General features: G+C 39.5%; 1 protein-coding gene across 5 annotated transcripts in view; it reads left to right on the top strand.

The window, feature by feature from the left end:
* SNX7 (sorting nexin 7) overlaps positions 1 to 19,438 on the top strand; it is a 164,071-nt gene that overhangs the window by 78,860 nt on the left and 65,773 nt on the right. For all 5 annotated transcript variants that reach the window (XM_055585014.1, XM_055585015.1, XM_055585013.1 and 2 more), the window contains exon 8: positions 15,937 to 16,089. In XM_055585014.1, the coding sequence (XP_055440989.1) occupies positions 15,937 to 16,089 (153 nt within the window). The remainder of the gene's footprint in view (positions 1 to 15,936; positions 16,090 to 19,438) is intronic.

Below are 19,438 nucleotides of genomic sequence, written 5' to 3'. Positions count from 1 at the left end.
TCCATTATTCACTTAATTTGGTGATTTATACTAAGACATTTTCTCATTTTAACCATCCTTGGATCACTGAGATAAATTCAACTTGGCCCTTGTTTGATTTGGCTAGTTCAACTTAAAATTTAGGACTTTTGTGTTTACATTTCTGAATAAGAATGATTGGTCATCATGTTGTATATTTCAAACTTACACATTTTCTGGGGTCAATTATACCCCTGTTATTTCTTCCGTCCCCTAATAAAACTGGGGGACAGGGGAAAGAATGATTTGTAATTACCATTGTTTGTATTAGAAATGTCAGTTTTTGTATCAAGGTCATGCTGTCCTCCTTAATTTCAACATGCTAGAGTAATTTGTGTGACATTGTGATTATTCTTTAGGAAAAGAACTCTTCCAATAATGCATTAGGAGCAGACCCTTGTAAGTGTTCAGATGTTAGGAGCTCAGTCATGGTATTGGATAGAGACAATCACAGGGTGAGGAAAAGGGATGCTTACTTGCTATACTAGTAAATCAGGCATAAGTGATGAAGGGTGAGTGATTTAATAGTAAGGTGGTTTTTTCTTAGAGAGGGAAGTGAAATTTCCCCTAGATTGCTGTTTAGCAGTGATAGATCAAAGTAGTTGAAAAAAGTCTGACTTTTCTTCTATCATCCTGGCCATTATTCCTTAAGAAATAGACAGTGAGGAAACTTCTTTTTCAATCTGTAATTTTTATAAATGATACTTTGATAAAACTTGGTAACCTTGGCAATTAACTCACCTAGAATTATCGTGCCAACGTGTATTAATTCCTTATTAAGTATGTAGTTCAGCAACCAAGCAGATTTACTTCTAACACATTGTAATGCAGTGTGTAGTTCAAACATTTTTATCAAAAGTGTTTATTTTCTTTGGTACAGGGAAGTTGGAATGTATACCCCAGTAGTCTTAGAGACACATCTATGACCAATGCAAGCTTAACGTTTCTTTAAGATCTCCTGTTTTAAAGTTTCATATAAATATCACTACTCCATAATATATTTATATTTATGTTAATTTAAATATTTTTCTATGATCGCCATAAAATATCTATATCAAGATTATGCCATGTTTTTTTTATGACATTGATGATCCTCTAGATTATCACTGAGTATTGAGGTGGATATAGAAATCCCAATTTAAGAAACACCCATCAAGGCATTCTGTAACTTGTCTCATCATGAAACTGTATCTGAATTGGGAGGATTTTCCAGTTTAAGGGAAGATTTACCTCTGTGACATCAGTATGCCAAAAATTGAGTGAGAAAAAAAAAATATTTCACATAGGGGCACTGTGCCTTGTAGGTACTCTTGACACACAGCAGATTTCAATGAATAGTTCTTGAATGAACTAATATATTTTCTAAAAATTAATCTCTGGTAAATAAGAAAAACTAAAGGCTTAAGAGAATGTTTGGAAGTATAGGGGGTCTTCTTAAGTTGCTGGACAGGTTTTTTTTAGTTACGAGGAAGTGTACTTTTAAGGTCAGTTAGGCTAAGGTCCACCTGCATTTTTTATCTTAGGATTTATCATTCCATAATCAGCAAGACACTAATATATCCTGTATTAGAGTGAAATAATGTATTGATGTGATGTGATAACCTAGTTCATCAAAATAGAGGTAATTTCTGGTCTTTTTGGTCTTGCTCATCTGATTTGGAGGAGGGCCTAATGGAATGGCCTTACGTAGACTATATAGCCTGACTACATTTTCCGTTTCAGTCACCAGCACTTCCAGACATCTTGGGGGCATTTGGGGAGCTTTCTGAACTATTACCATCTCTTTGTTTCCCCAGAGTTGTTCTTTTTACATGCATGCCCTCAGTAAGGATTCCCTAACTTAGTAGGGGAGAAGGCAATGGCACCCCACTCCAGTACTCTTGCCTGGAAAATCCCATGGATGGAGGAGCCTGGTAGGCTGCAGTCCATGGGGTCACTAGAGTTGGACATGACTGAGCAACTTCACTTTCACTTTTCACTTTCATGCACTGGAGAAGGAAATGGTGACCCACTCCAGTGTTCTTGCCTGGAGAATCCCAGGGATGGGGGAGCCTGGTGGCCTGCCATCTATGGGGTCGCACAGAGTCAGACATGACTGAAGCAACTTAGCAGCAGCAGCAACTTAGTATAAGTAAACTGGCAGATTCAGTCAGGACATTTCTGAACCCTACAATAGTCCTTTCATAATCACTTCAGAGTGCCACTCTAACCCTAACATTATTCAGTGCTCAAGTCCCAGGCGCTTTGCTAACACAGTATTCAAAACAGTCCTACGAAGTGGGTACTTTCTTTCTCCTCATTTTACAGATGAGGAAACTTCAACCTATCATGGAACTAAATTTAGCTAAGATGACACAGTCAGGATTCCCATCCATGGACTTCAGAGCCCAACCTCTAGATCACTTAGAGTGTGTGTGATTAGGAATTTATTAAACTTCAGGAAAAAAAGGAGAGGGGGAGCCAAATACATCTTATCCATACCCTAAGGCAACTAAAAAAGATGAAATAAGGGTATTTGTTGGATATAAAGATAGATTTCCTCTTTTAGGGAAAGCTTTGAGTCTACATGATCTTGATTTCTTCAGATTTTGTTTGGAAGGTACTTCCTTATTTTATGAAACAAAGCAAAACACAAACTCATTGATAGATTCTCAGGCAGTTGGTCAGATGACACAGAGGGAATGCCCAATGCAGTGTGGATCTGAAACCTTTCCTAGATTGTAGCTCCCAGCTACAGTAACCTTCCCTCTTGTATTCATCCCTGTGTCCTTGCGCCTGTGCCTATGCCAGTGCCTGGCACATAGTAAGAACTTAAAGATTTGTTAAATAAATGTTTACTTTTATACTCTATTTGTATTTTATTTGTATTCTACTTGTATTTTATATTTTATTTTTTATATTCTATTTTATATTTTGTACTCTGTGTGTGTGTGTGTGTGTGTGTGTGTGTGTGTATATATATATATAGGAGAAGGCAATGGCACCCCACTCCAGTACTCTTGCTTGGAAAATCCCATGGATGGAGGAGCCTGTTAGGCTGCAATCCATGGGGTCGCTAAGAGTCGGACACGGCTGAGCGACTTCACTTTCACTTTTCACTTTCGTGCATTGGAGAAGGAAATGGCAACTCACTCCAGTGTTCTTGCCTGGAGAATCCCAGGGACGGGGGAGCCTGGTGGGCTGCCGTCTATGGGGTCGCACAGAGTCAGACACGACTGAAGTGACTTAGCATAGCATAGCATAGCATAGCATAGCATTTGTATATTGGAGAAGAGAGGTTTCAGTTCAGTTCAGTTGCTCAGTCCTGTCCGACTCTTTGCGACCCCATGAACCGCAGCACGCCAGGCCTCCCTGTCCATCACCAACTCCCGGATTTCACCCAGACTCACGTCCATCGAGTCAGTGATGCCATCCAGCCATCTCATCCTCTGTCGTCCCCTTCTCCTCCTGCCCCCAATCCCTCCCAGCATCAGAGTCTTTTCCAATGAGTCAACTCTTCGCATGAGGTGGCCAAAGTACTGGAGTTTCAGCTTTAGCATCATTCCCTCCAAAGAAATCCCAGGGCTGATCTTCAGAATGGACTGGTTGGATCTCCTTGCAGTCCAAGGGACTCTCAAGAGTCTTCTCCAACACCACAGTTCAAAAGCATCAATTCTTCGGCGCTCAGCCTTCTTCACAGTCCAACTCTCACATCCATACATGACCACTGGAAAAACCATAGCCTTGACTAGACAGACCTTTGTTGGCAAAGTAATGTCTCTGCTTTTGAATATGCTATCTAGGTTGGTCATAACTTTCCTTCCAAGGAGTAAGTGTCTTTTAATTTCATGGCTGCAGTCACCATCTGCAGTAAGGAGTACAAATAAATAAAATTAAAACGGAAGGGGCCAGGAAACATTTTTAAAAAAAGAAAAGAAAAACTTGGATTGAGTTTGCCAAACAATTTGGAAGAAGAAATACATAACTGAGAACTGGCCAAAGGATGTTAAAGCTTTTCGGATTCATCAGGTGCAGAGTTTGTTAACATTACTGAAAACTTGAACCAGCTAGACCGAGGGGAAGAAAGCTCCCTCTAAGAGTTATAGAGAAAGTTAAATGAGATGCTATATGTGACATGCCGCTCCAGACCTGATCACAGTAGGAACTCAGCATTAAGTGAGCAGCAGGTGTTGTGAATGTGCAACATAAATACACAAACACAGTTCCTTTCCCTAACTCTCCCCCCTCCATAGCTGCAAACCATTCCTTGTAAACCCCTCCTTTTCTTGCTCTCAGACCATTCTTGGTAGTGTTAGAGACAAGGAAAACTAAGATAATCCAAAAGCTTTCCAGCAAGAATATAAAGGAGATCAGGGCTGTTTGTCATCTCCTTAATAACAGTGACTTCACTCATCTGACTGGCTAAGTGGTCACACGTATTTTGTGCCATCCCTCCAAAAGTTAATTACTTTCTTTCATAGTCCTTGTGGAATCTAAAGCCTTTCTAAGTGAAGTGTAAGTTGCTCAATGGTGTCCAGCTCTTTGTGACCCCATGGACTGTAGCTTCCCAGGCTTCTCTGTCCATGTGATTTTCTCAGCAAGCATATGGGAGTGGGTTGCCATTCCGTTCTCCAGGCAGTCTTCCAGATCCAAGGATTGAACCTGGGTCTTCTGCATTATAGGCAGATTCTTTACCACTTGAGCCACCAGGGAAGCCCAAAAATAATTCCTAAATACCTGCACTCCCCTACCAGAAAGTCCTAATATCTCAGAGTCCATTTGTATGGGGAAATGGTTCAAAGGTAGGAGGAAAAAGTCCATTTGCATGGTTCAGTTCAGGGCAGTTCAGTCGCTCAGTTGTGTCCGACTCTTTGCAACCTCATGGACTGCAGCACGCCAGGCTTCCCTGTCCATCACCAACTCCCAGAGCTTATTCAAATTCATATCCATTGAGTTGGTGATGCCATCCAACCATCTCATCCTCTGTCATCCCCTTCCCCTCCTGCCTTCAATCTTTCCCAGCATATGGGTCTTTTCCAATGAGTCTGCTCTTCAAATCAGGTGGCCAAAGTATTGCAGTTTCACCTTCAGCATCAGTCCTTCCAATGAATATTCAGGACTGATTTCCTTTAGGATTGACTGGTTGGATCTCCTTGCAATCCAAGGGACTCTCAAGAGTCTTCTCCAACACCACGGCTCAAAAGCATAAATTCTTCAGCACTCAGTTTTCTTTATAGTCCAACTCTTACATCCATACATGACCACTGGAAAAACCATAGCTTTGACTAGATGGACCTTTATTGGCAAAATGTTGGACCTTGGTATAGCCAAGCAAATACAGTGAAATAATTCTTGTCTCCATTGGTAAATATAAAAGTTCTTGCCTCTGTATTGGAAAAACTTTGAAAGAAATAGCATTAAAAGATCAACCTTAAATCTTAAGAGCAAAAGTCCTACTTAATCATCTTTAAGCACACTTTATTCTCTTAGAAGAAAAGCCTAATTATTTTTGAACGTTTAGTATTAGATCAAATATATACACTCTGGATACGTGGAGGGTTACCAGGTGGCTGAGGTGGTAAAGAATCCCCCAGCCAATGCAAGAGACACAGGCAGGAGATGCAGATTTATTCCTGAGTAAGGAAAATCTCCTGGACGAGGAAATGGCAACCCATGCCAGTATTCTTGCCTGGGAAATCCCATGGACAGAGGAGCCTGGTGGGCTATAGTCCATGGGATCTTGAAGAGTCAGACATGACTGAAACGACTGAGCACATACTTACTGGATACATTGTAAATACCTCTTATATAGCTTATGAGCATATCAGTTCAGTTCAGTTTAGTTGCTCAGTGGTGTCTGACTCTTTGCGACCCCATGGACTGCAGCATGCCAGGCCTCCCTGTCCATCACCAACTCCCGGAGTCCACCCAAACCCATGTCCATTGAGTCAGTGATGCCATCCAACCATCTCATCCTCTGTTGTCCCCTTCTCCTGCCCTCAATTTTTCCCAGCTTCAGGGTCTTTTCAAATGAGTTAGCTCTTCACATCAGGTGGCCAAAGTACTGGAGTTTCAGTTTCAACGTCAGACCTACCAATGAACACCCAGGACTGATCTTTAAGATGGACTGGTTGGATCTCCTTGCAGTCCAAGGGACTCTCAAGAGTCTTCTCCAACACCACAGTTCAAAGGCATCAATTCTTCAGCACTCAGCTTTCTTTATAGTCCAACTCTCACATCCATACATGACCACTGGAAAAATCATAGGCTTGACTAGACGGACCTCTGTTGACAAAGTAATGTCTCTGCTTTTTAATATGCTGTCTAGGTTGGTCATAACTTTCCTTCCCAGGAGTAAGCGACTTTTAATTTCATGGCTGCAGAGGTGATCCCATTTTATAAAATTTGTGTCCAAGCTTTATTATAAAATATTTTTGACAATTTATTTGTGTGAAATATGCTCTTTTCAGCAATATTTTAAAATATTTTTTCATATTTTATTTGCAATCCTATTTTATTCACTACCCTAACTTTGATTATATCCTATTTCATTCATTAGCCTAACTGATCATACAGTTCTTACCTATATTATTTTATTTATATATAGATATTTCTGATATAATTTTCAGGGCCACAGTTTATCACAAAGAAAAAAAATTATCTTTATTTTGGGATTCTAAAATGTTCTGTCACATATCTTTTTTATTAAGTTAATAAAATACTAATTTTCTGTGAAAAATTTTAATCATTTGTTAAAGGTAATAAACTATATTTGCATGGATTTATATAACTTTTCTATAAAATTAGATCTATTTCTGATGGTTGTACTTGTAGGAAACTATATTCTTACAAATTTAAATGTAATAGAACAATAAAATATACAAAAGGCCTATTTTAACAAAAATTATGAAAATTCTATGAGGCTTTTTCATTTCACTTTCTAAAGTCAGCTTTGAGGGAATAAGGAGGAAAATTCCAAGGTGGTTAATTGGGTTTGAGGGACTCTGCACCTGTGATTGCCTTAGCAGACGCATGCCTTAGCAGACATGTACTTCATACACTGAGTAACTATTAAAAATAGTGGAATGGTTTATATCTGTTTAATGGTTCCCAGGGCTATCCCTTAGAATGTAGCTTTTGTTTGCTAGCAATAATGAATGATATGGGTGGATTCGTCCAAATCATTTTACCCACTTTCCCTTGATTCGTGACAAACATACATAGTGTGATATAACCATGTATATCAGAGCTATAAGTGACGTGAATGGAACCAGTACATCTGTTCTTGCCTCCTTAGCCATCGGGTCTTTCTCTAGATATCTTTGAACTTAATCAAAGAAACAAAACAAGAAGCAACACCCTTCAACCTGAAATCTGGGATACCTCCAAGTTGATGGGATATGACATGAACCTCATGTATCTTTTATTCTTTGGTTTGACACCCACCTCTTAGACTGTACTTTTCTGGATGAGAAATAATGAAGTATCAGATCAGATCACATCAGTCGCTCAGTCGTGTCCGACTCTTTGTGACCCCATGAATCGCAGCACACCAGGCCTCCCTGTCCATCACCAACTCCCGGATTTCACCCAGACTCACGTCCATCGAGTCAGTGATGCCATCCAGCCATCTCATCCTCTGTCGTCCCCTTCTCCTCTTGCCCCCAATCCCTCCCAGCATCAGAGTCTTTTCCAATGAGTCAACTCTTCGCATGAGGTGGCCAAAGTACTGGAGTTTCAGCTTTAGCATCAGTCCTTCCAATGAAGTATAGTAATTATGTAATATGTTGATACTGTGTGCATGCTAAGTTGCTTCAGTCGTATCTGACTCTTTGCAACCCCTCTTTGCAATGGATTGTATTCCGGCAGGCTCCTTCCTCCATCCATGGGGTTCTCCAGGCATGAATACTGGAGTGGGTTGCCATTTCCTCCTCCAGGGGATCTTTCAGACTGAGAGATTGTGTCTTAAACTTTATCTCCTACATTGGCAGGCAGATTCTTTACCACTAGTGCCACCTGGGAAGCCCTTGTTGAAGCCTTGATATTAATGGTGGATTATTTTTAGCACAGTCTTTTTTTTTTTCCCCATTGTTATTTCATTATTTTTTCCTCTGTGACCCCTGTCCCTTCTCAGGGATCAGTTTTTTTTTTTTTTTTTTTTTTAACACTTTGTAAGAATTGGAGTAAATTTTTAGTGAAATATGTCACAGGGTTGACCCCCAAAAGTTGTTTGATGTATACCTTATTCTGCATGACTATTACTGTTGTCTTTAGGCCTTCATTTCCTCTTACCCTACCTGACCTGTTATTCCAGTGAATGTTATCCAGTTTAAAAGACCAGATGATCTTTTCTTCCAGTGCCCACACTTAATCAATCACTTGTCAACCCGCTACTGATTTTGTCTCAGGGTCTCCTCTCAGATCCCCTCGTATCTGGAACCTGATTGTTATGCTCCCTTCCTGGTCCTCTTCCCTAAAATTCTTCAGTGATTCCACTTGTTTTTTTCTTTAATTAAAAATCCAGATTCCCCCTTCCCCCGGGAAATTCCTTTAGTATCTGGCAGTTGCATGTCTCTTTTTCCTCTTTTCAGTTCAGTTCAGATGCTCAGTGGTGTCTGACACTCTTTGTGACCCCATGGATTGCAGTACTCCAGGCTTCCCTGTCCATCGTTAACTCCCTCCTAAGCTTGATCAAACTCATATCCATCAAGTCGGTGATGCCATCCAACCATCTCATCTTTTGTCGTCCCCTTCTCCTCCTGGCTTTAGTCTTTCTCAGCAAATGAGTCAGTTCTTCAAATCAGGTGGCCAAAGTATTGGAGTTTCAGCTTCAGCATCAGTTCTTCCAATGAATATTCAGGACTGATTTCCTTTAGGATTGACTGGTTGGATCTCCTTGCAGTCCAAGGGACTCTCAAGAGTCTTCTCCAACACCACAGTTCAAAAGCATCGATTCTTTGGCACTCAGCTTTCTTTATGGTCCAACTCTCACATCCATACATAGCCACTGGAAAAACTATAGCTTTGACTATATGGACCTGTGTAGGCAAAGTAGTATCTCTTTTTTCTTCTTTTGCTCTTTTCCCACTCACACTCCCACTCACACTCTAGGTACCAACCTTGACAAACTTGCAGTTTTTAGAAACTTCAAAGTAAACTTGCTTCTAGGACTGTACATCCTATTTGCTTTACATGAAATGTATATCACTTTTTATCTAGTTGTTTTTATTTTTCCCCTTAGGCATGAGTCTTGGGGCAGAGTCAGTTTTTCACCCTTCATCTTAGTTCTTAACACAGGAAGTAAGGATGGATGCTGAGTGAGTGCTGCTGGATGAGTGAAAGGGAGTGAGCCAAATCCTCATAATTTTTCTTGCTGTTTCCACAGTCCCTGTGCAGATTAATTGGTTTCTTTTTTCCTGTCCTCCTTCCTTTCCTACTGGCCAGAATCTTTCAGTGGCTTACTTTTTCCTACAGAATTCATTTTATGCTCATTATCATTTATACCCTCTAGTCGTCAGTCTTCAGTTGGCCTGTCCAACTATATTTCCCATATTTCATCTTATGCATGTGTTAGCTACTCAGTCATGTCCAGCTCTTTTCAACACCATGGACTGTATAGCCTACCAGGCATCTCTGTCCATGAAATTCTCCAGGCAAGAATACTGGAGTGGGTAGCTGTTCCATTCTCCATGGGAGCTTCCCGATCCAGGGATCAAACCTGGGTCTCCCACATTGCAGGCAACTTCTTTACCATCTGAGCCACCAGGGAAGCCCATGTTTCTTCTTGACTACCTCCAAACCTATTTCTTATCCATTCTTTTAATCATGCTTTATATCAAAGCATCTCTGTGGTTTTATTCATGCCACACCCTCATCCATTCATTGCCTAGCAGTTTAACACTTGGAATATCCCCTACCCCTGTTAGAATCAATCCTCCATTCTGTATCTTTCTATATTCTAATTTAATTTTTTTTCCTCCATTATTATATATATCACATTCTGCTTTGAATGATTGCCTTTGGTTTTTGTTTTATTTTTGCATATCTATTTTCTGTTAGAATGGCTTCTCTGGTGGCTCACTGGTAGAGAATCCACCTGCCAATGCAGGAGATGTGGGTTCGATCCCTGGGTTGGGAAGATCCCCTTGAGAAGGAAATGGCAACCCATTCCAGTATTGCCTGAGAAATCCTGTGGACAGAGGAGCCTGGGGGACTATAATCCATGGGGTCACAAAAGAGTTGGACAAACAACAACAACAACATTCTATTAGATAACAACTCCTTGAGGTAAGAGCTGAATTAGTTTAATCCTGAAAGCCATAGGGTTCAGTTCAGTTCATTCGCTCAGTCATGTCCAACTCTTTGCAAACCCATGGACAGCAGCAAGCCAGGCCTCCTTATCCAACACCAACTCCCAGAGTTTACTTAAACTCATGTCCATTAAGCCAGTGATGCCACCCAACCATCTCATCCTCTATTATCCCCTTCTCCTCCTGCCTTCAATCTTTGTCAGTATCAGGGTCTTTTCCAATGAGTCAGTTCTTCGCATCTGGTAGCCAAAGTATTGGAGTTTCAGCTTCAGCATCAGTCCTTCCAATGAATATTCAGGGCTGATTTCCTTTAGGATTGACTGGTCAGATCTCCTTGCAGTCCAAGGGTCTCTTGAGAGTCTTCTCCAACACCACAGTTCAAAAGCATCAATTCTTCGGTGTTCAGCTTTCTTTATAGTCCAACCTTCACATCCATACATGACCACTGGAAAAACCACAGCTTTGACTAGACGGACATTTGTTGGTTAAAGTAATGTCTCTGATTTTTAATATGCAGTCTAGGTTGTTCATAGCTTGTCTTCCAAGGAGCAAGCGTCTTTTAATTTCATGGCTGCAGTCACCATCTGTAGTGATTTTGGAGCCTCCCCAAAATAAAGTCTGTTACAGTTTCCCCATCTATTTGCCATGAAGTGATGGGACCAGATGCCATGATCTTAGTTTTCCGAATGTCGAATTTTAAGCCAACTTTTTCACTCTCCTCTTTCACTTTCATCAAGAGGGTCTTTAGTTCTTCTTTGCTTTCTGCCATAAGGGTGGTGTCATGTGTATATCTGAGGTTATTGATATTTCTCCCGGCAATCTTGATTTATACAGCTTGTGCTTCATCTAGCCCAGCATTTCTCATGAGGTACTCTGCATATAAGTTAAATAAGCAGGGTGACAATATACAGTCTTGACATGCTCCTTTCCCAATTTAGAACCAGTCTATTGTTCCATGTCCAGTTCTAACTATTGCTTCTTGACCTGCATGCAGATTTCCCAGGAGGCAGGTCAGGTGGTCTAGTATTTCCATCTCTTTAAGAATTTTTCACAGTTTGTTGTGATCCACATAGTCAAAGGCTTTGGCATACAGGCATGGTAACTTGGGGCTATTCTGCTACACGTAGCTACAGGCAGGGTAGCTTGGGGCTATTTAGTCACTCTGGAAAGAACATGTGTTTTGACTTGGTTTGAATCTCTATGATGCCACAGAAAGTTATGTGATCTCCTTTGTATATTTCTCGCAGTTTCTCCTTTGTATATGTCTCCCAAAAGCTAGACAATATTACAAAGTTTGCAGCATTATAATGCAGATTAAATGAAATAATGTATGTAAAGCCTATAGCTTAATACGGTGGCCTGTGGCAGAAATACAATAAATGCTCATTATTATTGTTGCTGTTCCTATTACTAAAGTATTGAAGAAGGATGTTGTTTTGTTTTCCTGAGCTCTTAGTATTAATGGTTTTCATTTAATCGTGTGACTCCTTTTTAGCTGAATATAACTGAAGCTAGAGATTACCACATTAGTCTGTGGTTAAATCTAAATCATTATTTTCACTATGTTACATTCTTTTATTACTTATTCTGATATTTCAACATTGTCCTGGCAAAAAGGATTGTTTACTTTGTCAGTTTTTCCACCAACAGAGGGCCAATTTTCCAGTATTTGTGAAATGAATGATTCAGACTTTAATCTTTTAAAATTCAGTCTTTATGTTGTTTTGCGGTAGAAACTATGAATTGAATTTCCTACTTTTAGAGTTATTGAAACTTTGCCATGTGGTTAGATGGGCTTCTTTGGTGTGCCAGGCACCTAACATGTTATTCTCCCACTTAGGTGAAATTATATTGAGTATTTATATTCATAACCTTGACTGCGCCATCTGTATGGACAGTTTCTTGTACCGTCCATATTTTAGCAAAACTTGCTAAAATTGCAGTCAACTAAGGGAAGGGAGATCTAATAATATGTCTTTATAAATTGGTAGGAAAGATATAGTCCAGATTATTTCTAATTTGAATTAAGTGTTTTGTGCTTATTATCAGTTAGAGTTTCCTAAAAGTTAAAATTACGGGAAGATGATTCAGTGTGAGGAAATACCTAATGTCACTTTCCTGTTTTTCAAACTAAAGTCATGATGGAGTCATCAATAAAAATGGTCTATATATATATATATATATAGCCAGCAAAAATAAGAATTGGTAATATATATTTAGAATGAATTGTATAGAATTGGATATATTATCATCTACATTGGTGAGAATAAATCAAGAAATTGCCCTGGAAATTAATACCTAGATCCTGGCAGAGGAATAGCATATTTCCAGAGACTAAAATACTGGAAGAGGAGAGGCAGTCAGCTCCCATTTCACCAGCTGGTGGTGGTGGTGCTGGTGATGGTTGTGATGGATAACATTTAGTAGGCAAATTGTCAGATACTGTGAACATCAGTTAATGTGTTCATTATCTCAGGCAATTTTAAATAAAAATTTCTATGGGATAGGTATCATTATTTTTATGTTCATTTTGTAGATGAAGAATCTAAGCCTTCAAAAAGTAGTCTACCCAATGTCATACAGCTTGTGAAAGACCAGTATGGAGTCTGAGATCAGTTCAACCTATCATTAGTCATATAATCTCAGTGCCATGCTGATAAGGCTACAAACCTTTCTGTGGATTGGAGTGAAGTCAGAGAACAGGACAGGCCTTCTTTAAGAATGCAGTAGCTCTGGGCCAGAGCAGAAGCACCAACTAGCCTAGGCACCACTAACAAGGGCTAGCAAGATGGGGAGCTGCAGGTTGGTAAAGAGAAGACTGTTGTAAAGCCCTTATGGCAGTGACACCATTTTAAGCTGTATCAGGAGGGGAAGCAAAATGAACATATGATTTAGATACTGTTTCCTGAAGCTACTTTCAGTAAAGAATTTTGCAGGTCATCCCACTCCAGTGCAGAGCAATTTTAGACTGCAGAACCTAAGCGGAGGAGAAAAAGTGTAGTTACAGTTGGTATAGTTACTTCTTGATCCTAGATATAAAAAAAACATTTTTCTAATCATTTCCATCTGGCTGTGAAAATGGGAAGATTTGCTCCAACAACCCAGGGAAATGAGGTTTTGTAACCAGCGCATGAGCTTTCTATGGATCCTGTTTGAGTTTGGCCTGTCAATAATTTTACCTTAGCTTATTCTCCAGCATCCAAAGTCCACTATTAGACTTCCCATTAATGTCCTGTTGGGTTTCCCAGGTGGCACAGTTGTGAAGAATCCATCTGCCAATGCAGGAAATGTAAGAGACACGAGTTTGATCTCTGGGTTGGGAAGATCCCCTGGAGTAGGAAATGGCAACCTGCTCCAGTATTCTTACCTGTAAAATTCCATAGACAGAGGAGCCTAGTGGGCTACAGTCCATGAGGTTGTAAAGAGTCAGACATGACTAAGCAATCGCGCATACATACCCACACAACACCCTTTTAGACATCCTATATGATTTAGCAAAATAATTACCCCATAGAGTCATCAGTTCAGTTCAGTTCAGTCACTCAGTTGTGTCCGACTCTTTGCAACCCCATGAATCGCAGCACGCCAGGCCTCCCTGTCCATCACCAACTCCCAGAGTTCACCCAAACTCTTGTGCATCGAGTCGGTGATGCCATACAGTCATCTCATCCTCCGCTGTCCCCTTCTCCTCCTGCCCCCAATCCCTCCTAGCATCAGGGTCTTTTCCAATGAGTCAGCTCTTCGCATGAGGTGGCCAAAGTATTGAAGTTTCATCCTCAGCATCAGTCCTTCCAATGAACACCCAGGACTGGTCTCCTTTAGGATGGACTGTTGGATCTCCTTGCAGTCCAAGGGACTCGCAAGAGTCTTCTCCAGCACCACAGTTCATAGGTACCCATAAAAGTAATAAATGGCCTCACTGAGATAGTTTACAAACAAAACAAGAAAGTTAAGGGGGGAAAAAAAAAACCCTATATATTCCCACCATACACAAACCATGAAAACCAACCCTACGTATGAAATAGATCTCCCATAGGTAATAAAGAGCTGGACATGACTGAGCGATTAACACTTTACATTTTGCAGATAATAAAAGATTTATATAATACCAAACATCTAGTCTGAGGGAAATAAAAGCAAATAGGCTGCAATGAAATAAAGTCAGAGTGAAATTCATAGCAAAATGAATGAATAAAAAGTGATATTTTAAGCAAGCATTGAAAGTAAAATAAATTTTTTTTTTTTTTTATTCTAAGACATACATTATTACCTTTAAACATGTCTGTAATGGGCACCTTCTTAATGACAGCCTCTTTTGAATACTTGGAGTCAAGGAATAGTAGTAATGTATAATGCCCCTTTTATTAATAAAACATGGGAGTAATGGTGTTATTTCTGCTTAACTGTCCCTGCCTTTGGTCTCACTCAATAAAACCTAGAGCCTTTACCATGGACTGCATAGTAAGATCTGGTCAAGCAACTGCTTCTCTGACTGCATCTCCTAGGATCTTCCCTCTTTTTTAACTCTGCCACCTGCTACAGTCATACTGGTCTCCTTGCTCTTCTTGGACCATCCAGACATGCTTCTATCTCTAGACCAATGTCCTGTTTTTTCTCTGCCAGGAATGCTTTTCCTGCTAAGAACTGCATGATTCACTCTAAGATCAACTTTAGATATGACACTTTCTCATTTAGATTTTCCCCAGCCATCCTATCTAAAATTGCATTGTTCTTATACTCCTTATCTACCTTTCTACTTCATTTTTCTTTTTGGCACTTATTATCAAATGATAGATATTTCATTTGTCTTGCTTATGCTTTGTCTTTCCTGATAGAATATAAGTTCTGGTAAAAGCAGGAATTTTTGTCTGTTTTCTTCATTATTGAATCTCCAGGCCCTTGAAGAATGCCTGATACATAGAAGGCACTTAATAAATATATGTATGCTGAATATAATAATAAACAAAATATGGATAAATATATTAAAATTTGTATAAATATAATGTGTTAAATTTAAGCAATACATTGGTGGGTTCCATGCTCAAATGTTCTGGGTGATTTGAGGAGGAGGTGTGACTGTCACACACAGCTTGTCTAATGGCGTGTGGACTAGGTGTCATGTGTCTTGAGATATAAACCTGCCTCTGTTACCAGCTGAATGGAATGTAGCTAGTTAATCCCCTGGGCCTCCAGGCTGGACTGAATAATCTATATGGATGTTATAATATGTCAGTTAATTGAGCATTCTGGTCAAAACAGTTGAAAAGTGAGAAGCAGGAAAGATAAGCTGAAGATGTGAAACCGTATCTTTTAACATAAATATTATCACTACAAACAGTGGTAATGAGAGAGTTATTGCAAAAGAATTTTGAGATTACTTGTAGTTCATTTTCCTTTGATTTATAAATAGTGAAACTGAGGCCCAAGGTTTGAGAGCTTTATCCAAAGTCAAGTGCTATTGGTCACAGACCTTAGAACTCTACGTGATATCTCTGACTATACTGGCGACTCTTCAAAAAAAATATTCTTGTGCTTTTTAAAAATATATAATATTCATCTTAGATTCAAAGAATTCACTTAGTGGCAGGAATGCATAGATCAACTGATCTCTCTTTGTGATCTAATTCAGCTTGCGGAAGAGATTGGAAAACTGGAAGATAAAGTGGAGTGTGCGAATAATGCCCTGAAAGCAGATTGGGAAAGATGGAAACAAAACATGCAAAATGATATCAAGTCAGCATTTACAAATATGGCTGAGGAAAACATCCTGTATTATGAACAGGTAATTAGTAATATGCAGTATTGCTTTCTTTTAAAACAGTTATCCTCTCTCTTACTTTCTGTTTGTCTTGTGTTGAAAGAGTCTGTTCAGGAACCAAGTGTCACATTCAAAACCCTCTTTGGTGGCTCAGTGCCAGTGGAGCTGCCAGTTAATAGAGCATCACTAAACCCACCCACCAACACAAACGTGTTTACCTGTAAGAAGGTGATGAGCTTTCCTTCCTCCACAGCATGCCCAAGTGCCTAATTTGAGCTGAGCTTGCTGTGAGAGAGAATTCTGCTATCTTCATGTAAAACTCAGAATATAGGGGAAGGGAAAAGAAGTAAGTGCCATTTTGCACAAATGGCAACCCACTCCAGTACTCTTGCCTGGAGAATCCCATGGACGGAGGAGCCTGGTGGACTACAGTCCATGGGGTCGCAAAGAGTCGGACACGACTGAGCAACTTCACTTTCACTTTCACTTTCAGATAAGACTCAGGATGACAGGAAACGATTTAAGAAGTAGCCATAAGAAAAACCCAAATGTAATATTTATTAATGAAGCAGACAAGAAATGACAAAACCACCATGAGTTGTATTCCTGACTTTTAGCAGTTATACTGAAGTTGTTTTGACCAGTGCCAAATTGAAATGGTTTCATAATATATTATATAAAAAGCTACAAATATTTTATATGTTACAATTGAGCTTATTTAAACACTGATTTTTTTATTTTCATATTTTCCTATTCCCTAATTTTAAACAATACCAATAAACTGAACAGAATCTTATATATGAAAAAAAAAATTAAATACTGTCATTTTGTTTTGTTTGTCTTCCCTTCAGTTTCTTGTCTATTATTTCCCTAATTTTAAACAATACAAATAAACTGAACAGAATCTTATATATGAAAAAAAAAAGTAAATGCTACCATTTTGTTTTGTTTGTATTCCCTTCAGTTTCTTGTTTTGGCAGGATCTGACATCTTCAAAAATCATTTGATCAGGCTTCCTAATGATTCTCCTAACTGGTTAAAATTTCGTTTTCTCTCCTTTTCTTACCTGGGCTTCCCAGGTGGTTCAGTGGTAAAGAATCCTCCTGCCAGTTCAGGAGACACTGGAAACACATGTTCTATCCCTGGGTCAGGGAGATCCCGTGGAGAAGGACATGGCAACCCACTCCAGTATTCTTGCCTGGAAAATTCTGTGGACAGATGAGCCTGACTGGTTACAGTCCATGGGGTCACAAAGAGTTGGATATGACAGCCACTGAGCATGCATGCTCCTTTTCTTGTATTGTTTGCAAAGTCAGAAAAGAAACAGAAGTTTGAATGAGCAGGAAATTAGTTCAGAGCTTATACCTTCTGTCCCTTCCATCCCCACCTTTCCTCTGTAGCTATTCAAAAGGTCAAAAAAGAGCATGAGTTCACTCTAGTTTAGTTTGGTTGCTTTTGTTTGCTTCTTTCTTTGTTTACCTTAGGAAAAATGCCTAATCAACATTTTGCTTTTCAAATGATTGTCTTTTTTGAACACAGTAGTATTTATTTGCAGTGAATTTTATGCTATTGCTTGCTTCATCTAGCAATTCTGAACATACTTTTCCTAGAAGATATATATTAAAATACATCTTTAACCTTATCTCTGTCTGAATATATGACTATATGAAATTGATACATTAAGAAAATTATATTTTGTATTCTGTAGTGCTTGCCAGGTTAAAGGTACTTTAAAATATTTTATATTTTGCAAGATTATCTAACTGATACTGATATTTTCATTCAGCAAGAAATACTTGAGCCCCTACTACCACCAGCCACTGTGCTGGGTCCTGGAGAGACCACAGTGTGCAAGACAAATGCAATCTCTTTGTCATGTGGTTACAATTAAAACAAAACATTATAATAAGAAGTATAATAAGATCCAGGATAGGAAGACTTTGCAGAGGCATCTAACCTAATCTAGAAGGAAAGAGGACGATTCCTCAGAGGATATATTTAAGCTGAGTCCTGAATAATGAATGAGAGGTAGCGAGATTCAGATGTGAGAAAGAGAGTTCCAGGCAGAGAAGACATGCACAAAAGCAGAGAGGTGAGAGAGAACATGTTCAAATTACTGAGGTTCCTTTTGGGAGAATGGTGGAGTGGAGATAGTGTTGAATTGAAAAATGAGGCTTGTAGAGGAGGAAAATGTTTCCCTCAACCCTCATAGGATCCCTGGCTGGGTCTGAAAATGAAACTGACAAAGATAAATTCACAGGAGAAAAAGCATATAAGTTGAATGAATATAAGTTCTTTGTGGCACAGGAGCCTTCATCAGCAAATCAAGATCAGAAGAAACAGATCTGAGTATTTTTATGCTAGGTTTGATGAAGATTGGGTTGTCGTGTAGAGAGGGATAGGTTAAGGAGTATAACGTAAGCCCAGTAAATGGAGGGAGACTTAGCAGGGCCTTTTTGTTAGGACTCTTCTCGTGTCCTTGGCTTCAGAGGTAAAGATGCACCTTTCCTCTGGGGATGAGGATCCCACCTCTTACTTGAGGATTTTATGACTTGCCTCAGGAGATCAGGGTTGGAAGAAGGTCAGAATGACCTTCCACTTCTATTTCTCAAACTCATTCGTCTTAATATGACAGTGTGTCATGTTTTGTGTTAGTATGTTCTGAACTCTATTAGGCTGAAAGTGAAAGTGAAGTCGCTCAGTTGTGTCCTACTCTTTGCGACCCCATGGACTGTAGCCTACCAGGATCTTCCTTCCATGGGATTTTCCAGGCAAGAATACTGGAGTGGGTTGCCATTTCCTTCTCCAGGAGATCTTCCCAACCCAGGGATTGAACCCGGGTCTCCCACATTGTAAGCAGACGCTTTACCATCTGAGCCACCAGGGAAGTCTGAAGAAGGCCTTAATAAGCTTTGTGTTTTATTTCTCATTCTAAGGGAAATGGCAAATGCCATTAAAGAGTTTTCAGCAGGGAAGAGACAATTTGGACTTGCCTTTTAGAATGATCACGCAGGCTATATATGGGTCATAGTGGAACAAAACTAAACATATTGAGCCTGGTTAGAAAGTAGCAACAAAGACAGAGAGGTGAACTGACATAGAGGTTTCGTGGCAGCCGGCTAGAGATTGGAGGACATTTAACTGATTTTCTTTTTAGCAAGTGAGGTTGGAAAGATCGTTTTCCACCTCCCCTCCTTTTTTATTCTACATTAACAACCTTAAGTAAATTAAAATATCTAAAAGGAACTCCCCATAAGTCTCAGATTTTGAAATGATTTAAAATATTTCTGTTGGATAAAGCAGATTTGTCATTATACGCTTTTTTTTTTTTACAACTTTAACTGTTTTAAAACCACAGAAATAACTTTATCTC

The sequence above is a fragment of the Bubalus kerabau genome, chromosome 6 (assembly GCF_029407905.1).
Source record: "Bubalus kerabau isolate K-KA32 ecotype Philippines breed swamp buffalo chromosome 6, PCC_UOA_SB_1v2, whole genome shotgun sequence".
Taxonomy (NCBI): Eukaryota; Metazoa; Chordata; class Mammalia; order Artiodactyla; family Bovidae; genus Bubalus; species Bubalus kerabau.
Note: the sequence above shows the minus strand (reverse complement) of the source record. Positions and strands in the feature narration are given on the sequence as shown.